General features: G+C 38.3%; 1 protein-coding gene across 1 annotated transcript in view; it reads right to left on the bottom strand.

Moving 5' to 3' along the window:
* tox (thymocyte selection-associated high mobility group box) overlaps window positions 1-18934 on the bottom strand; it is a 64978-nt gene that overhangs the window by 16971 nt on the left and 29073 nt on the right. Inside the window, exons 2-4 of the mRNA XM_082513539.1 lie at window positions 18793-18858; window positions 12491-12592; window positions 5194-5478 (exon numbers count right to left, since the gene is read on the bottom strand). Of these exons, the coding sequence (XP_082369665.1) occupies window positions 5194-5478; window positions 12491-12592; window positions 18793-18858 (453 nt within the window). The remainder of the gene's footprint in view (window positions 1-5193; window positions 5479-12490; window positions 12593-18792; window positions 18859-18934) is intronic.

The following is an 18934-nucleotide window of genomic DNA, read 5'->3' as shown; positions in this document are numbered from 1 at the left end:
AGAGGGTGCATTTTTTTTTTTAGTCAACAGGAAATGACGTATTTGTTGTCACGTGGTATCGGACGTGTGGGCTGGAAAAAGCAGTCCCCGGTGATCGTGCCCCGGTGATCGTCGCGACTTACCCCGGCAACATGCACTTATTTCGGCCTAGAGGAGGAGCATTTGCCGCCTGGAGACCATTTTCTGGTCCTGAAAAAAAAAAAAAAGGCGATCGAAATGACTTTTGGTGCCAATCTTTAGTCCATCTAAAGGCCTAATTATAATAACAAAGAAATATTACTTCAAATGTTTTTTTTGGAAAATATTTAGTTTTTTGTTTTTTGGGGCTAAAAAACGGCGCTCATGTAATAAAACTGGGATTTAAAGGGTTAAAACAACGAAAATATAATTAAAACTTTATATGAATATTTCAGGGAGAAGTAGTTTTAAAAGACTGACCAATTTAAAGTGGAAAAAAATATGAATATATAATCTTTTTATTGCACTTTTGGGGCGGGACCATTTATGGTCCCCAGGGCTCTAAAGGGATGCATTTTTAAGGGTCAGCGAAGGGTTTTAAGAAAGCTGCGTATAAACAAAGTGAAGCATCAATGTAAAGATGAATGGACCAAAATTCTTCCAAAAAAATGCGAGAGACGAATACTTGTACTTAGTTTTTCACAATCTGCATTTTGGCTTTGTTTGACTAAATAATGATGTGGTGCAATACACCATGAGTCATTGGTCTGATGTTGTATTTACCCAAGTGTAAGACCTGCTATGGACAAGATAATTTTTTATTTCGTCCTGAAATGTAAAATCATAGAAATGATAGAAGGTGTACTTTCTTTTAACCTTGATTGTATTTAAAAAGTTATTTTCCAAAGATCAATTTGATCTTTGATTGTGTTGTTTATCACTATACATCTATATCTAAGGGGTTTCCTAGCTAAATGGGCTTAAATGGGAGTGAATGCATAGTGACAATGACTGACATATTTAATTAAAGCAAAGAGTCTGTGTTACCCAATTTAATATGCATTTTCTTGTCATTTTATACTCTGGTTAATTAAACCCCAGTTAAGAAATATTTTTAAAATGGCACAAGTGATATTCCCTTTGTTTGGCATCAAGACTGTTTTTTTATATGGAAGTAAAACCCTGTTGAAGCCAGCACCATTGCTTGTGGTTACTGACACTGGGACTCAAGGACAAGTAGATGCGCGAAACATTCACATTTAATGTGGAAAGTTTTCAGATTTTAAATGTTTTATCAATAAAAAAACTTGATATTTTTACTACTGATATTTTTTTTTTGGGGGGGGGGGGGGGGGGGGGGGGGGCTTGGAATTCAACCCACAACTGCTTTCATTAAGGCTTCACCTAAACGTTGCCTTCATTGTTATTCATGTTTTTAATAAGTAACCGCAAAATCCCCAGATAATATCCTAGAGCTCACTTGTTACCAAAATGAAAGACCAGAAGAAGAACAACTAACTCTCATCTTTAAGACTTAAGTCATCAAATATTTTTACCTTTTTGCACAAACAATTTTCACACATCCATCAGCTATAATCGATTAATCAACTAATTGCTGCAGCTTCAATTAGAACAGTGACTTACAACTGAGCAGTTGTAAGTTGTGTCTAACAGATTTTAAATTTAGAAATCTTGCTGCGTGTCTGCAACTGAAATATTAGGATAAGCAATAATTACATTGCACCACATCATATGAAATGTGTATAATAATATGGATGGCAGCACATCTTCTGGATTTCCAATTAAAAAGCTGAGATGGAAATATCTGTTCAGGCGACAGGTGTTCAGGAAAATATATCATAGTACTTCCCAACACCGCATAAAGCAGATGTACGAAGCGCTCCACAATGAACTCGAAATACTAGAGGGTTTGTAAACTTGTAAATGTCATCATGCAATCTGTATTATCATTTATGATTTGTTTGTATTTATTCATAATGCCCAATTTTGGGGCGACACATTTCTGCAGAGTGGTGCTCATTCCTGCGTTCATACATTTGAGTTCACAGCTTGTTCCTTCACTATACAATAGACAAAAGGAAAAATGCTGTTTCGTAAAGGTAAATATCACAGAATGAGTTGGAACCAAGTTCCACCAAAATCACCATTCAGAGCAACAACTTCCAATCAGACTGCAGCCAAACATAAAAACAGAGCCATCCACATCTGAATGTTAACTGCATCTGAGTAGTCCTGCCCGTCCTAGGAATCTCTCACACACACACACACACACACACACACACACACACACACACACACACACACACACACACACTCACACGCACACACACTCACACGCACACACACTCACACACGCACACACCTTCTTGCTACCACCCTCCCAACATTAGGCTGAGCCAGGCACGGTTGCTAGGCAACCATAATTCATGGACTGGCAATAAATGTATGTTAGCATGAAAATATAAAACTGAGGTACAGAGAAGGGAGAAACTGAGACAGACAGCGACTGAGAAATAAGAGCTTACCTTTATTCCCTTCAGCCCATTAAAATAATTATCTGTATTGTTCCGCATTTAACAAGCAGGTTAATCACAATCAAAGAGTCTGAATCTGAAAAAAAACTGAATATATTTAAAAGTTATTTACAACAGTCTATTCACCTAAAGTCAAAGCTGACAGCTTTCTGTGTTTCTTCAAAATGATACTTAATATTACAGCAGGTACACTTCATATGGAGACAAGAGACAAAAAGGCTGAAAGATCAAGAGTGGGAGATGAGAAAGTTTCATTCTTAACAAACACTGGAGCAATCTTTATTACTGAGACTGACAAGTACTGATACTGTTTCCTCTGAACAACCTTTTTTTTTTGACAGTTCAAATAACTATGAGTCTCGAGTCTGGCTTTCATTTCTTTACTGTATCACACAGTGAGCCACATGTGAATGTCACCGCTAAAAGCAAGAGTTTCACTTTACTGTGAAACGAAGATTGAACATAAGAAGAAAATGTCAGCTCAACCAGCTGCCATGATTGGCCTTCAAATAACACTGCCCTGGGCAATATCCTCTTTCACACAGTTAAGCTGAATAAACCATTAAAGAGTACAGTTAAAAACATATAAAGCTGTCAGTTTCACTCTCTTGGAGTCTCCATTTCCTTGAAATAAGTACATTTGTACTTTTTGTACCTAATTGAAAAGATAATTTTGCAATCATGTGTTTTTGTTTATAGATTTCCATCCATCTTCTTCCACTTATCCGATTTAGGGTTGTGTTGGGGCTGGAGCCAATCCCAACTGTTACAGGTTGAGAGTCAGGGCACCAGTCTGTGGCAGTGCTAACACAAAGAGAGAGAGAGCTATTCGTCCCTACAGCCAGTCTACCAGTTAACCTAACATACAGGACCCAGAGAGAACCCACACACACGCATAGATTCCACACAGAAAGGCCCCATCTTGCCAGTGGATTTGAACCCTTGGACCCTTTTGGTATAAGGGTCCAAGGCTGTGCACAAGACTGTGTGCAAGTCTTTTCAAAACCTAAAGAGTAAATTTTCTTTCCAGTATGTCATTGTTTTTCTTGAGTGGGATATGATTTCATCGTTGTAATAGGGCTATAAAAATACACACACTGATCTTGGGCTACATTTAGGCCTAACGCAGCTGAGTTTACGATGATTATTTTTTAGGCTAATTATAAGCCATTGAAGACCAGACATATTTAGCCCAGAAAAGAACATCCACAGATGCTGATATTTAGGACTTGGCAACAACTCCGTGTATGAAGGGTATGTAGTTAGATTATTAAAGAGGTTTTTAGAGGGAAATAAATGCAAAACCCTTTATTGCGATGGTCAAATCTCCTCCATCTAAATGTACATGTGAATGACCAAAATATGGCTAAATACAAAAACCAAAACTGATTTAAAGACTTAAAAATATCAACAAATGTCTCTGAGATCATCCATGGAAACACATTTGTCACAACAAGTTTATCTTGACTAACACAATAAATAAAGAAAAGCTTGGCAGTGGATTTCAAGTTTCACATTGTCACACAAACAGCAGTTCAGATTGTGGCTGCCGTATGCGTCGTGTTCCTGTAAACTCTGATCACCCAACTCAATCAACCGCACATTACCGAATTTAGTCACCCACACAACATATTTTGTTCATTAAGTGCTGTCAAACCCGGTATCGAACTATACGTGAATGAAAAGAGAATCTACATCTGAGTGTGTGCATATACTTTTCAACATCAAACATGGTAATGTGACCTCATTGTGTGCTTTTTAAACATTTTCAGCACAGTACACACACACACACACACACACACACATATATAGTAACATAAAATTTAAATATCCAAAATCCATTTTCTTATCATTTAATTGATTTTAATCATGTGAATTATGTTTATGCTTTTAATCAAGCATGATTTGATGGTAAGTGGTAAATGGTAAATCTAGGGCAAATGTAGTGTGTACCTCACTTTTAATGTGAGATGTTGTTGGAACAAAAGTTCAGTCAGTTTTTCCAAGGTAAATACATAACAACTAACAAGGGAACTGTTGTATCCATGCTGAGGATTATATGTTTTACAGTAAAATACCATCTAACATGTCAAAAGAAAAAAAAGATTTTGTATCAGAGAGAAAAAAATAAAAATCTACAAAAATGTAATTGAATTGAAAAATAACTTAAATACACTACACAAGGACATAAAATTGGAAAGAGTAAAAAACAAACACTAAATTCTTTAATTCAAATAGGTTCCTATCATCGTACTAAGGCCAATGTTACAGCAAATTGTGACTTTCCTTTAACATTGACTCCCTGCTTTGTGTGTGCAGAACCCTCAGTGTAAAGTCACAGAACTCAGACTTCAGCCAAAAAAAGAAAAAGAAAAAAAAAGTCTACTCAGACTCATTTTGCGTAGGTCTGCATTTTTTGATTCCATCTGAACTTGTGTGTACAAACCACAAGAAGAGCCATACAAACCTTGTGTTTGTGAGTAGACACCAATTAGAACAAAACTGGCTTAAAGTGCCTGCACCAAGGTCTCGCATCAAATGTAAAGGGGCGATTTTGAAATGAATCATGTGAAGCTACTCTGGTATTTATATTCGTAAATCCATCTTTGAAATTGTATTTCCCTACTAGTAAAGCATAAATGCCAGGTGTATACACAGTGACTTATTTGGAACCACTTACCACAGACAGAGTGCTAGTCATTGGGCCACCATCCCGGCTGAATGTGCTTCCATCTTGGCTCAACATAGTGGCCCCATCCTGGTTACCAGGCATGCTGGGCAAATCCATGCCCTGCAACTGGTAGGGGTGGTGTGGAGCTGAATTGGAGGGAGGGTCCAGAGAGTGATACGGTCCAGACGGGGAGTTGTGGGGGAGGTGAGGGGGTACCATGTGATCTGGCAGGGTAGGAGGAGTGATGGGTGGAATGTTGAAATCATCATCGCCCAAACCACTGACTGGGTATGACTAAAGACAGACAGGACAATGAAAATAAACAAATACAGTTTAGTCAGGGTCACTGTATTCAATAAAATATTGAGTCATCATTAGCAACATGGTTCTGCTCAGGGATTCCTTGTTCTGTCACACATGGAAAGTACGAGACGGAAAGAGCAGCTGCAAGATCCCAGCACAGAACAGAGCAGGTATCCGTGACAACAGACATGACAAAGATTGCATCAAAATAGAAGCTGCAGTGGAGGTGGGTTGCAAAGAAGCTTGCATGTATGCAGTAACATTGGGCAGGGTAAAGTAGCTTAAACAGCACACCTTACATGTGTAAAAGCTAAATCACCATCAGCTCATGACTGCTGGTATGATATCAGATTTTGACTTCATGGCTGACCTGAACTAACAAGCGTCCTGCCCCTTTGCTCGTAGGGGGCAAGAAGCCCCCCTACGAAAAAGCTATTGGCATCAGCAGGAAGGAAAACCTCACTTTTTCCGATCGCGGCTCAAGAGTTGGTAGTTCGTCTTGTAATCGGAAGGTTGCCGGTTCAAACCCCCGGCTCGGACAGTCTCAGTCGTTGTGTCCATGGGCAAGACACTTCACCTGCCGCCTACTGATGTTGGCCAGAGGGGCCGATGGCGCGATATGGCAGCCTCGCTTCTGTCAGTCTGCCCCAGGGCAGCTGTGGCTACAACTGTAGCTTGCCTTCACCAGTGTGTGAATGAATAGTGGAATTGTAAAGCGCTTTGGGGGTCTCGAAAAGCGCTGTATAAATGCAACCCATTATTATTATTATTATTACTTTTAATAGGAATCAGCCTCTGACAGAACCAGGCTCAGAGGCTGGGGTGATGGGAAGTAGGCATTTATTTAATGCCAACTAGACTTCTAATTTTATTAAGCCAATGTACATTGCTGTTGCCTCATGGGCACTTCATTGGTGTTGGAAAAAGTCCAACCATCCATCGTTGTTTCCTTAGAGTGTTGAATCTACACTGTACTTTGAACAGATGTGGGCATCCATGTGGCTTGCAAATACGGGATATGATCGCTGGAGGGTATAAACTAAACCATCAGCTATTGTGGGCTGGCGCTGAGATCAGCTGATTTACCAGAAATGCTGAAATTCATGGTTTTAGTGCTTCTTAATATTATCTTATTAAACAAACAAACATTGCTATGAGCTTTCTGAAATGTTATGGATGTTAAAGTCAGGTGTGGAGTAGCTGACATAACATGATGGGCAACACTTAAAACTTGAAGTGACTGGGCTATGTTGCTTTTAGCAGAGTGCACAACTTAAAGAAAATCAATAATAATTGCATAGAGGTCTATAGGAGTACAAGAGTCATAAAACATTACTGTCAGAGTTATTAAATGACTGCGAGTGGAAAAACTACACACCATTGTTTCCTCAGACTCCAGTCTACAGCTCCGTATTGTGTCATGCAGTCTGTCTTCGTCAGCCACAGCTTGTATCATAGACTAATTATCGCTAATGATATTCCCCGTCTTGAAAGAAAAGCCTCGTGAACAAATACTTGCTCATTCAGTGACACAACAATACAGTAATTTATATGTACAAGCCCATTTTGCCTGAGAGAATAGACACAGGCAGGTTTTTGTGTGTAAAAAATACAAAGGTGCTAATCTGACATACCAAAAAACAAAACAAAAACAGGAGCAGTCCCCATATCATAACAAATTATGCTGAGAGCAAAGACACATGAGAGGGAGACATGAAGAGGGAAATGAGTGAGAGAATCATGCAAGAGGAGTGAGAGACAAAGAGAGGGAGAGAGGCAGTGTTAGAGAAGCCCTCTCATACTAATCTGACAGAGGAGATCTTTTATAGAGACTGACAGTCTTTTCTGCTTGGCTAGCCACACCAGTCTCTCCATCTCTTACTTTTTTGCTCTTCATCTCTCACCATCCCTCTCCTTCCACCCCTCTTTTGCTCTCTCTCCTAATCTCATCCTCAATTTCCATTTCATCTCTCACTCTTTTCTGCTGTATCTCAAACCCCATGCAGTGTTGAGTTACAAGTTGCATGACTTGTGAACTAAACGATGAGTTATACAGTATAGGTTCACTGTGGAACTCACTGCCACTGTGCTAAAACACGGTTCCACTTATAAGTTTCCGCTTCAATTTAATATTTAGGAAACAAGATATAAAAATAAAACAAAATGATCAACAAATTGAAAAAAATACTTTCATTTCCCTTCATTTTGTGCTCATGTTCTCTATATTTTATTAATAACCAACAACTGATATTATATGCCATGAAGCTTGTTGTGCAGACTAACAAAAGCTAACTCACATCAGTGAGTCAAACTGCTGCACTGGGTCACAGAACACAGCAGATATGCATCGCTCCCTCTCACATCTTTCAGTTTTAGGCAAATTTAAAACTACTTTGATTTGGCTGCAATTCAACAGTCAATCTACAAAACAGGTTTGTTAAATAAGTCTTTATGGGTGTGTCATGTAATCCCAGTATCAGCTTAGAAGGGCTACGAGGTAGCACCAGCACTGGCATTACCAACGCTGTCTTGACTGTGTCTTTTCATAACTTCACAGCCTGAGTACTTATCAACTTCTTACACGAGTAGCAAAGTTTGAGGTGCCAGGGGCATATTTTAAGATGCTTTTGCACATTCTAAACAGTGCAAAAGCAATTAAGTCAAGCAATGTGTCATACGGTGGAAGCGAAATAGATAAATGCTGCATATAGAAAGAGTGTTTTATTAATCCCAAAGGGGAATTGCACTTTAAAGGAGCATCAAAATGTTGAATATGGATTGAAGATTTGCATGATTGAATAGAGACGCCATTTATTCTCTGATACTTATTTTGGCTCTGTCCTGTTGCTGTAAATACAATCTAGAGCACAACTCTGAATAGTCCCAAAATAAATGCAATTCAGTTTTCAGTAAACTGTACTAAAACAACAAACACAGTCGCTAGCCATACTGAAATGTTACCAAGCTATTTCATTAAATAAAATTATGGACAACAATGTTTTAATTGACCAAAATCTGGTCAGAAACAGTAAATCTGTGAAGCCAAAATGAAAATAATCGGGCTCTATAGACGAGAGACAATTGGAAGATAATTTAGGGAAATGTGAAAATGAAAATAAATGATAAATAACTGAATAAATGAAAGATCAGTAATGACATATAACAGGATACAGTACCTCACATAATGCAAATCAACTGCACTGTTAATGTTCTGTGACTTAGTAATTTAATCTGAAATGTTAGCCTTTAATTATTGTTAAAGAGGATCAACAACCAACATGTAACTTTAGCATCTAATTAAAGAAATGTACCACTCATTTTCACTGTTGTACTCATCCATCTGTTTCTCTGCAACTTTTCAAACTATTCATGGTTCTCCACAGCTTACACTCTGCTTACGATGAATATCATTATATTCTATGTTTTAACAACATTTCACAAATAGTACATTTCCCACATCTTGTCTGTGATCAGCCCCACACCCATTTTATTGTTTACAGTGCATGTGTGGTCAAGTGCAGTTCAACTATAGCTTAATTATAAATGGCACAACTATAACAGTTTCGGGAGGCATTATGTTATCATTTTATCATCAGTCTCACCTGACTAAGGTGTGTCTCGATTTCTGAAAGCAGTTCTTGCCTATGCTGTCTGTGGACTTTTGTGAGGTGATTTCTTTTTAAAAATAACCCACAAGGGAAAATTAGCTAAATCTTGCAAGAATGTTGTTAAAGTTGCGAGAGTACGTGACACTTCTACATTAAAATAAAACAAAACTTTACATACCAAACCATTAAGTAAAACTTGATCTAGTGCAGTAATTTTACTAAAACCTGTGTGACCAACTACATAGCCCTACAAGCGTATTGGGTTTATCGGGCAACCATCAAGCCGAATGGTCCGTTTTCTTGGATCACTGTTACACTGTTGAGCTCTGAGCTGTGCATAAATTATACTGCTTGTCTGTCTGCCTCTCTCCCTCCCTCTCCAACTCTGTCATTCCTTCAACTTCTGCATAAATTATTCTTCTCCTTCTCTCTTCCATTCATGTTGGTAGTACAATAGACTGTTCCTTGTGCAATGGGAGCTCCTAGAAAGACTAATGTAGTCAGGATTAAGTCCTTTCCCACATGTAGTGTTCGTGTTACAAATGCATGTCTCACAACTCCATGTCGATTTCATAAAATTAAAAAAAAGCACATGAGTAATATGTTGCCAGCATTTACAGAAGGAGGTTATCAAATACATCTGCTGCAGACAGGTTGCTGATTTGTGAAGTATCCAATGGGCATTCAGTTAGAAATTTCTTAAATTTACAATACTGTGAGTTGCTTAAAAGTCAATATTCAGTATGACCACTTTTATTCTTCAGCACAGATTCTGATCTTAGGCAAGCTTTCTTTCCAAAAGCTCTTCTTTGGCTGTTCTGTTCTCCGTCAAGATAATGTTATATATGTTATATCAATAATGTTAAGGTCTGGTTCCAGGGGATGTCAGTTCTTAACTGATGGTAATCTATCCAGGTACGCTTTTATTCCATTGGCTGTGTGTTTTTTCAGATCATTGTCCTGCTGAAAAATGAAGTTGTTGTCAATCAGACACTTTCCAGATTGTATTCCATGGTGCATCCAAATCTGATGGTACATGCAATCATTATTTCATCAATATTGACAAGATCTGCAAAAGCACTCGCTGGAATGAAGCCCCAAACCACAACTATGTTTTACAGACGACTGTAGACACTCAGTGTTGTCTCTGTCCTTTGATGATAGTTTGAACCAAAAGTTTTAAAAACGGGATTTATCCTTCATAAGACCTGTTCTAGGACTGATGGATTATAGCAAAATAAAAATATAATCATGATTATTTTACTACAGTTATTCATTTACTTAACAATCATGTCGTTAATGAACTTTACAAAATGTGCCTTTTAACAGTTGATTGCCTTGAACTTTAAATGTAGCCTAATTAACATGAAAAACAAATAAATGGTAGAAACAGAAGGTGAAGGTGGTGGGGGACACAAGGTCATATATCAAGGTCTCATAAGAAATCAGACTCCGATTAATGGCTGTTTCACTGTAAAGCCAATTATGCAGCTGGAGCAGTTGCTTCCTGCAAGTCTTTGGTGGCCTACAGTCTCTAGAGTGGGGTGATTAGGGCCATGGTGGATTACCTGTTGCCCTTGCATACATGCACAGTAGTCACACAGATAGTCGGTCAACAGCCAACCAACACCTCAAACACATACAGCCAAAACTGGACCAGACAAGACCCTTGATGATCCGGAGACAAACAGTGAGTGAATTTGGGCTTTTAGATAGAGGTGAAAGTGCACCAGGTTTAAAATGAAAATCTAATTTTATCCCTTATTCATTATCACTGAAGGCCAAAAATCATAGAATTAAAATTCTACTGACACATGGTGGGGTGGTAATTAGAGTTTTTTAATGTCCACTAGTGGCCAGCTGTTACAGCAGCTATACAGCAGTGTGCGATGCATAAAGCCCTGGTGTACGTGGGTGGGGATTTACAGAAAATGATTCCACTGTGCTGTGATTCTTTCCTGTGTCTTCATAAAAAAAAATAGTGCTTGTAGAAAGATGATGTTTAAATTGATTGTGCAGAGTAAACTGAAGAGATACACATACACTGACTGTATCCTCTGAGAGCTGGATGTAAACACACTCACACAGAAGCTACAGTATGGTTTTATGAATGCTGAATTTCTCAGTCAGTTGTCTTCCTGATAAAACGTGGGAGCTTGTTTAAGAGAAAGAGAAACAGACAAAGCAAAGAACATCGAAACAAAAGTGTTTTTTAGATTTTGGAAGACTTGGTGCCCCGACATATCTTCCACTGACATATTAAATTTGTAATTCACTGATACATCATGATTTTCCACACTGCAAAACACAGACTGAAGAGAAATGTTGCATGAAGATATGTTGACGAGTTTTACTGGAAACAAACTGATATCTTAAAATAAAATGTAATATAAAAATAAATAAATAAATGAATAAAACCATGAACTAACAAAGGTAAAAAAGACAAGAAAACAAATCTGTCAGACTCTTTGATTATAGTGTTTGTTGTGTAAACTGAACAGACAAAACCTAAAGGTCAAGGTTAAAGCTATCTAATAATAAACATCAAACCTCTTTTGTATGATACACAGCTCAGATTTTCATGAAAGCACATGAAAGCTAAATTATACGAGATGTACAGAGACTGTTTTTGTTGTTTTTGTCTCAGATGCACTCACTAAACCATATCTTGCTGCATCAGTAAATATATATTATGACTATATACCTCATATGATGAATAAAAGCTGATTTTTCCTTAGACCAGGTCAAAATACGCACAATACAACGTACAAAGTGCATGGTTTAACCACAATTAATGACCTTTGACTAATACTATGATTAGAGGCTGTTAAGTCATACTTAACTGCACCACCATCAGACATGGAAAATAAAAATAAGCAGCATCAATGTACAACTGTAGGTGCAAACATATTGATCCCAGAGATCAGGTGTGCATTAAGGTTTAAATGATTAGAATGACTTTTCCCACAAGGTTGGCTAGTGTAAGCCAAAGCGTCACAGTTTGGGAACTCACCAATTTCTGGTCAGTCTGTTCGTTTAATAAAATAAATATCATGTACAAGTGAAGTCTAAAAATTCAAACTGACTTCAATCTGGGCGTGAGTTTACTAGAAATTGGGGCAAATGCCTTCCACCTAACTTAGTTGCTGTAAGCATAATGTGCAACTCCAGTTGAATTCTGGGTATTGCAGGCTTTGACAAAGAGATAGTGCTGCAATGATACCAACACTTCAGCTGCATAAATTCTCATCTGATTTTGCGCAAGCGTTACAGATGTGAAATGCTAAATTCCAAATAATCTGCAGTCAATGCTTTTACTTGGTACAGTTTTCTGTGGACACCTGGAAGTGTTTGGTTTTGTGCATGTAGAGGTGTGTGTCTGTATGAACATTCACCCAGGGCAGGCGATGTGTTTCGGCCATGTGTGCGTCTCTCCTCCAGTGCTGTGAGGGTGGTGTCACCTTGCTGAGAGGGTGAGGGGGATGTGGCACACGAAACTGTGGGAAGAATCACAAAGACAAATACAAATTCAAATGGGCCCAGAGGTCAGAGGGAGGTCAGAGGTCAAATCAAAAGGTCATGAAAAGCAGCAAGGAGAAAGCAAGAGACACACACAGAGACAGAGAGAGAGAGAGATCAAGTTTTCACTCATACAGAGGAAAACACAAGTAAAGTTCTGTCTTTATAAATGGCTAATATTGCTTTGCTTTATGTGAAAGTTGGGCTGCAATGATACCGAGGTGATAGAAGGAGCAGAAAGAGAGAAAGAGAAGCTGTAAATAAATTGCTTGTTTGTTTCCTCCACAGCTAATCCCCGATAAGAAAAGGTTACCCGGTGCTGCACAGCTGCAATGAGACCGAGACAAACACATAAAAACATCATTGTGACACAGTGCTACAAACAGGCTAGTCACTTTGAGTAAATGTGGCGATCACCACGTTCTTTTTAACACCACTGTGCTGCTGTGATTCATTTCTATGCACTCACATTTCAAACTCTCCTGCTAACACAACAACCACCGACCAAAAACTAATTTGTTATTGGATAAAAACATGTTCACATTATCACATACTGTAAAGAAAGTTATTTTCATGATATAAATCCATCTTTTCTCGAATACATCCTCCATACTCTTGGATTTGCAGGTCAGTTTTTCTATAAATTGTACTTCTTGTATCATACTGGTACATTTACTTCACTCAGCAGTTTAGTTTTTCCCACCCTTTTATTTGCCTCTGTGCTGTTATGCTTGATATTCTGTATCAGCCCACGAATCTTCATGACTTTGCTGATGCCCTGACTTTTCCTCTAGCACTACCATGAGGTTTAAAGTGAGTTTTCTTTTGTTTTGTTTTGGGGGGGGTTTTAACACCTAGCACCATTATCAGATGATATATATATAATCATCTGTTCCATGATGTTGTAAACCAGCAACATGGAAAAGAGGGTCAGATGACTTCTCATAAAATTCTGCTGCACTGCGTGGAAGTATTAACAGCATGTATGTGAACTTTAACCTGCATCAAAAGAAGACAATGTACATGTGAAAGGTCATAGAGAGCACAAAGTTCCACACATGTCAGAGGCATTTAAAATACCATTTGGTTACTGAGACAGCTTCAAATGGCTCGCAGCTACATTAAGATAGAACAGATAATGTTTGACCAGTGCGTGTTTTCTGAGTGTTTTGTTCCTGTTAGACTAACTACTGTAGGAATCAGAATGTAACTCTTAAATCAGTGCTGGGTGCATTTGTCTGTAAAGCAGTAATGTGAAGATTTCTAAATTCAGAAATCAAGTTGCAGTTACTAATCATTATACAGCTACTCTCTTACACAAAAACGTTTTGTATACGCATGAATGATGTACAAAAAAAAATTCCCATGGGCATGAGATTCCAGACCAATTAATGTTTGAAGAGTGTCAATTTTCACATTATTTAAAGTTTTCTACAATAAATATAAGCATGTGATGGTAAACACCATCCTCGCTTTCCTCATCACTGCAGTGTCCATAATTAGATGGCATCACATTACAGTGATTTTGTAAAGCGGAACAGGAAGCCAACGCATTATATTTCTGCATCGATGTCTTGTCTTACCCATACTAGTTGATTAGTCTATGAATTTATTTCATAGGCTAATCAGTGAAATGAATTCAACAATTAGTCACCTTTACTTTTTTTTACCGTTACCAATTCTTTACATTACCAATTCTTTCATGTAGAATTTTCTGTAGAAAAAAAAAAATCACAATACCTTTAGACTGCAAACCTACACGTATTATTTTTATGCCTTCCAAAGCACTGATTCACCTGTCTTTCTCCCTGTTTCTGCATTAATACACTAACATTACTGCCACTCCATTAACATTTCCAAAAATGACAAGGATGAGGGTCAGACTTGACTGAAATTGGTTCCATTCATCACAACAACCTGCCTTTATAAAGGCAGTGGTGATTCAATAATAAAGCCATAAATTCTTATTCCACACACACAACTCCCCATCTTCTTATGGCAAAACACTATGAATAAAACATCAAATCATGTATTTCTTTACTGCACAATATTCTCTATATTGTACTCTATGAATAATGTATCTATAGTAGTGCATCTTATTAATATAGGCTTTGCTTGGTGGTGAGGTAATTCTGCACTAACAAACACACATCCTAGGCTTCCCTTAGGAGCTTGAAGTGTACTTTCAAAAGCAGCAACACCCACTTGCTGTGTAGTCTGTGCAGTGTACTGTTCTAGGGCTGTTGCTAAGTTATCTTGTAACAGCTGATGTTTACTATGTTGATCTCACTTTATATAATGAACAATTGTTCTCTAGTGGAAATTTTCCCATTTTTCATGACCATATTTTCAGGTAAGTTGAAATTTAAATGAAAGCAGACCCTTCATAGCGCTTTTTCCCCCCACAAATCTAAAACTCAAGGATTTGAAGTTTGTATCACAGAAGACAAAGAAAAACAATTATTCCCACATTTAAGATTACCAGCAAATACTTCTGATTGACAGTGACAATTAGTTGATTAAAATAATTTTTCTATAGGGGTGCTGTGCCAGTGCAATTTGGGTTTTGGCGTAAAGAAACATACCGTTGGTATTTACAAAGAGAGCGTAGTGAGAAAACTGCATATGTATATATATACAGTGGGGCAAAGAAGTATTTAGTCAGCCACCGATTGTGCAAGTTCCCCCACCTAAAATGATGACAGAGGTCAGTAATTTGCACCAGAGGTACACTTCAACTGTGAGAGACAGAATGTGAAAAAAAAAATCCATGAATCCACATGGTAGGATTTGTAAAGAATTTATTGGTAAATCAGGGTGGAAAATAAGTATTTGGTCAATAACAAAAATACAACTCAATACTTTGTAACATAACCTTTGTTGGCAATAACAGAGGTCAAACGTTTACTATAGGTCTTTACCAGGTTTGCACACACAGTAGCTGGTATTTTGGCCCATTCCTCCATGCAGATCTTCTCGAGAGCAGTGATGTTTTGGGGCTGTCGCCGAGCAACACGGACTTTCAACTCCCGCCACAGATTTTCTATGGGGTTGAGGTCTGGAGACTGGCTAGGCCACTCCAGGACTTTCAAATGCTTCTTACGGAGCCACTCCTTTGTTGCCCGGGCGGTGTGTTTTGGATCATTGTCATGTTGGAAGACCCAGCCTCGTTTCATCTTCAAAGTTCTCACTGATGGAAGGAGGTTTTGGCTCAAAATCTCACGATACATGGCCCCATTCATTCTGTCCTTAACACGGGTCAGTCGTCCTGTCCCCTTGGCAGAAAAACAGCCCCATAGCATGATGTTTCCACCCCCATGCTTCACAGTAGGTATGGTGTTCTTGGGATGCAACTCAGTATTCTTCGTCCTCCAAACACGACGAGTTGAGTTTATACCACAAAGTTCTACTTTGGTTTCATCTGACCACATGACATTCTCCCAATCCTCTGCTGTATCATCCATGTGCTCTCTGGCAAACTTCAGACGGGCCTGGACATGCACTGGCTTCAGCAGCGGAACACGTCTGGCACTGCGGGATTTGATTCCCTGCCGTTGTAGTGTGTTACTGATGGTGACCTTTGTTACTTTGGTCCCAGCTCTCTGCAGGTCATGCACCAGGTGCCCCCGTGTGGTTCTGGGATCTTTGCTCACCGTTCTCATGATCATTTTGACCCCACGGGATGAGATCTTGCGTGGAGCCCCAGATCGTGGGAGATTATCAGTGGTCTTGTATGTCTTCCATTTTCTGATGATTGCTCCCACAGTTGATTTTTTCACACCAAGCTGCTTGCCTATTGTAGATTCACTCTTCCCAGTCTGGTGCAGGTCTACAATACTTTTCCTGGTGTCCTTCGAAAGCTCTTTGGTCTTGGCCATGGCGGAGTTTGGAGTCTGACTGTTTGAGGCTGTGGACAGGTGTCTTTTATACAGATGATGAGTTCAAACAGGTGCCATTCATACAGGTAACGAGTGGGGGACAGAAAAGCTTCTTACAGAAGACGTTACAGGTCTGTGAGAGCCAGAGATTTTCCTTGTTTGAGGTGACCAAATACTTATTTTCCACCCTGATTTACGAATAAATTCTTTACAAATCCTACCATGTGAATTCATGGATTTTTTTTTCACATTCTGTCTCTCACAGTTGAAGTGTACCTCTGGTGCAAATTACTGACCTCTGTCATCATTTTAAGTGGGGGAACTTGCACAATCGGTGGCTGACTAAATACTTCTTTGCCCCACTGTATGTATGTGTGTGTATATATATATATATATATATATATATATATATATATATATATATATATATATGAGGCCTTTTTCTCTTCTCCCGTGATGCCCTGCTGTGCAAAGTGCAGCTGTTTACAAAGTAGTCTGCATCACGAGTTCCCTTATAACAACTTTGAATACAGGTGATACGACTTGCTTTGTCTCATTGGTTTTTCAAACTAATCCCTAAATCTCTACTTCCCCCTCTTAGTAAACTAATCTACCCAACTTATGTATATTCAAACAGTGACACACACACACGAGCACACATGCACGCACTCCTCCTATTAATGTCAGAAAACCTTCCAAGATCACATAGTAAAGCTACATTTCTGCATGCTGCAGTTTAGATTGCATTTATCTTATTTTATTTAAATCTGATCTTTTAATGTACTTGAGATTATTTACATATTTTTGAAGTAAAAAAATTATTTTGATACATTAATAAATGTAAAATGATAAATACAATGAAAGTGTTGTTTTTGTTTGTTTGTTTGTTTTTACACGTTGTATACAATTATAAAACACTGTAATCTCTAAAATGGAAACCAATGAGCAGTTCATTCTGAAACACCAGTGTTTCTTCTCTTTTGAATATTTATTATTGCTCATTAATAAGACAATTGATAGATTACTCGATTACTTAAATAATCGATAGCTGCAACCCTGACTCACAATGCAGTATTATTGGGATTTTTAAAATTTGTGATATGGTAAGTATTGCAATAACATGTATTGCAATCTATCACCATTTTTCAACTGCAAATTATGTCCTGAAAGTTAAACTTAGACAAATCTGACTTACATAACAACATAAAGTTATCTCACTTCATTTTTTTTAAACTCCAAAATAGTATTCTCAGACACCGTCAATAAAATCTGCCATAAATGTCGTCATAAGAGAGTTAGTTTGATGTCAGTGAGAAACTGAATGGGGTCAAGTTGGCAAGTACATGCAGTCCATTTCTGATAATACAGCAATTAACTGTGATAAACTGTCTAAAATCACATATATGAATTTGAGTTTTCAGTGGAGTCAAATTAATGTAAGTTTGCTTGTCTAACGTTATCTCAGGATTTTAGTATGTAAGATTAGCGCATTTGTTATATTCCCAGATCATTTTTATTTATTTAATAAAATATCAATATTTGATATCCCTGCATTGCTACATACATTGTAATACTATGCTGTATCGAACTCCCCCAATACACACACACACACACACACACACACACACACACACACACACACGTGTGTGTAGTCGTATCCTTGTGGGGACATCTCATTGACATAATGCTTTTCCTAGCCCCTTACCCTAACCATCAAAAATGAATGCCTAACCCTAACCCCTACCCTAAACTTATCCATAACCTTATGGTAACCCTGACACTAAAACCATATTTGGAGTCTCAAAAATGCCTTCCAACTTGTGTGTACCGGGATTTTGGTCTCCATAAAGGCTGTTGGTCCCCACAAGTATAGTAAACTTCCAATTTTTGATCCCCACAACGATGTCTAAACCGGTACACACACACCTGCTGCCTTTGTTTACTCCGGATAAATGACAACCACACTGCATGATTTTAGAAAAAAGGGAACACTCATCCCATGAAGTCACCATGTTACACTGATCCATGGTGCAAGATATCCCCAAGATAATTTGGCTGCACGTCAGAGAAGCTGCAACTTTCTCAAAATGCACTCTATGCGTTCTGATTACGGTTTCTCATTAGTAACCATATTCAATAAAATATGGAACATCCAACATTACTGCTGACATACTTTTAAAAGGAATTTAGAGAACAGCTCAGTGTGATTTGAAAGCAGAAAGTCAAACAAACAACTTCACAGGGCACACTCTGTCTCTACACACAAATGAACGCACACACACAGTCTCATAAACACACACCTGATTGGTTGAGGCGAAGTCAAGGCCTGGTTCTGGCATACCCAGGAACATGGTGTCCCCATCCAGCTGGAGAGAACAAAAAGCAAGAGCAACAATGTCAACAAACCATAATCAAACACAGCAAACACATAACGGAAAGCCG

The sequence above is a fragment of the Aulonocara stuartgranti genome (genome assembly GCF_965226115.1).
Source record: "Aulonocara stuartgranti genome assembly, chromosome: 18".
Lineage (NCBI taxonomy): Eukaryota > Metazoa > Chordata > Actinopteri > Cichliformes > Cichlidae > Aulonocara > Aulonocara stuartgranti.
Note: the sequence above shows the minus strand (reverse complement) of the source record. Positions and strands in the feature narration are given on the sequence as shown.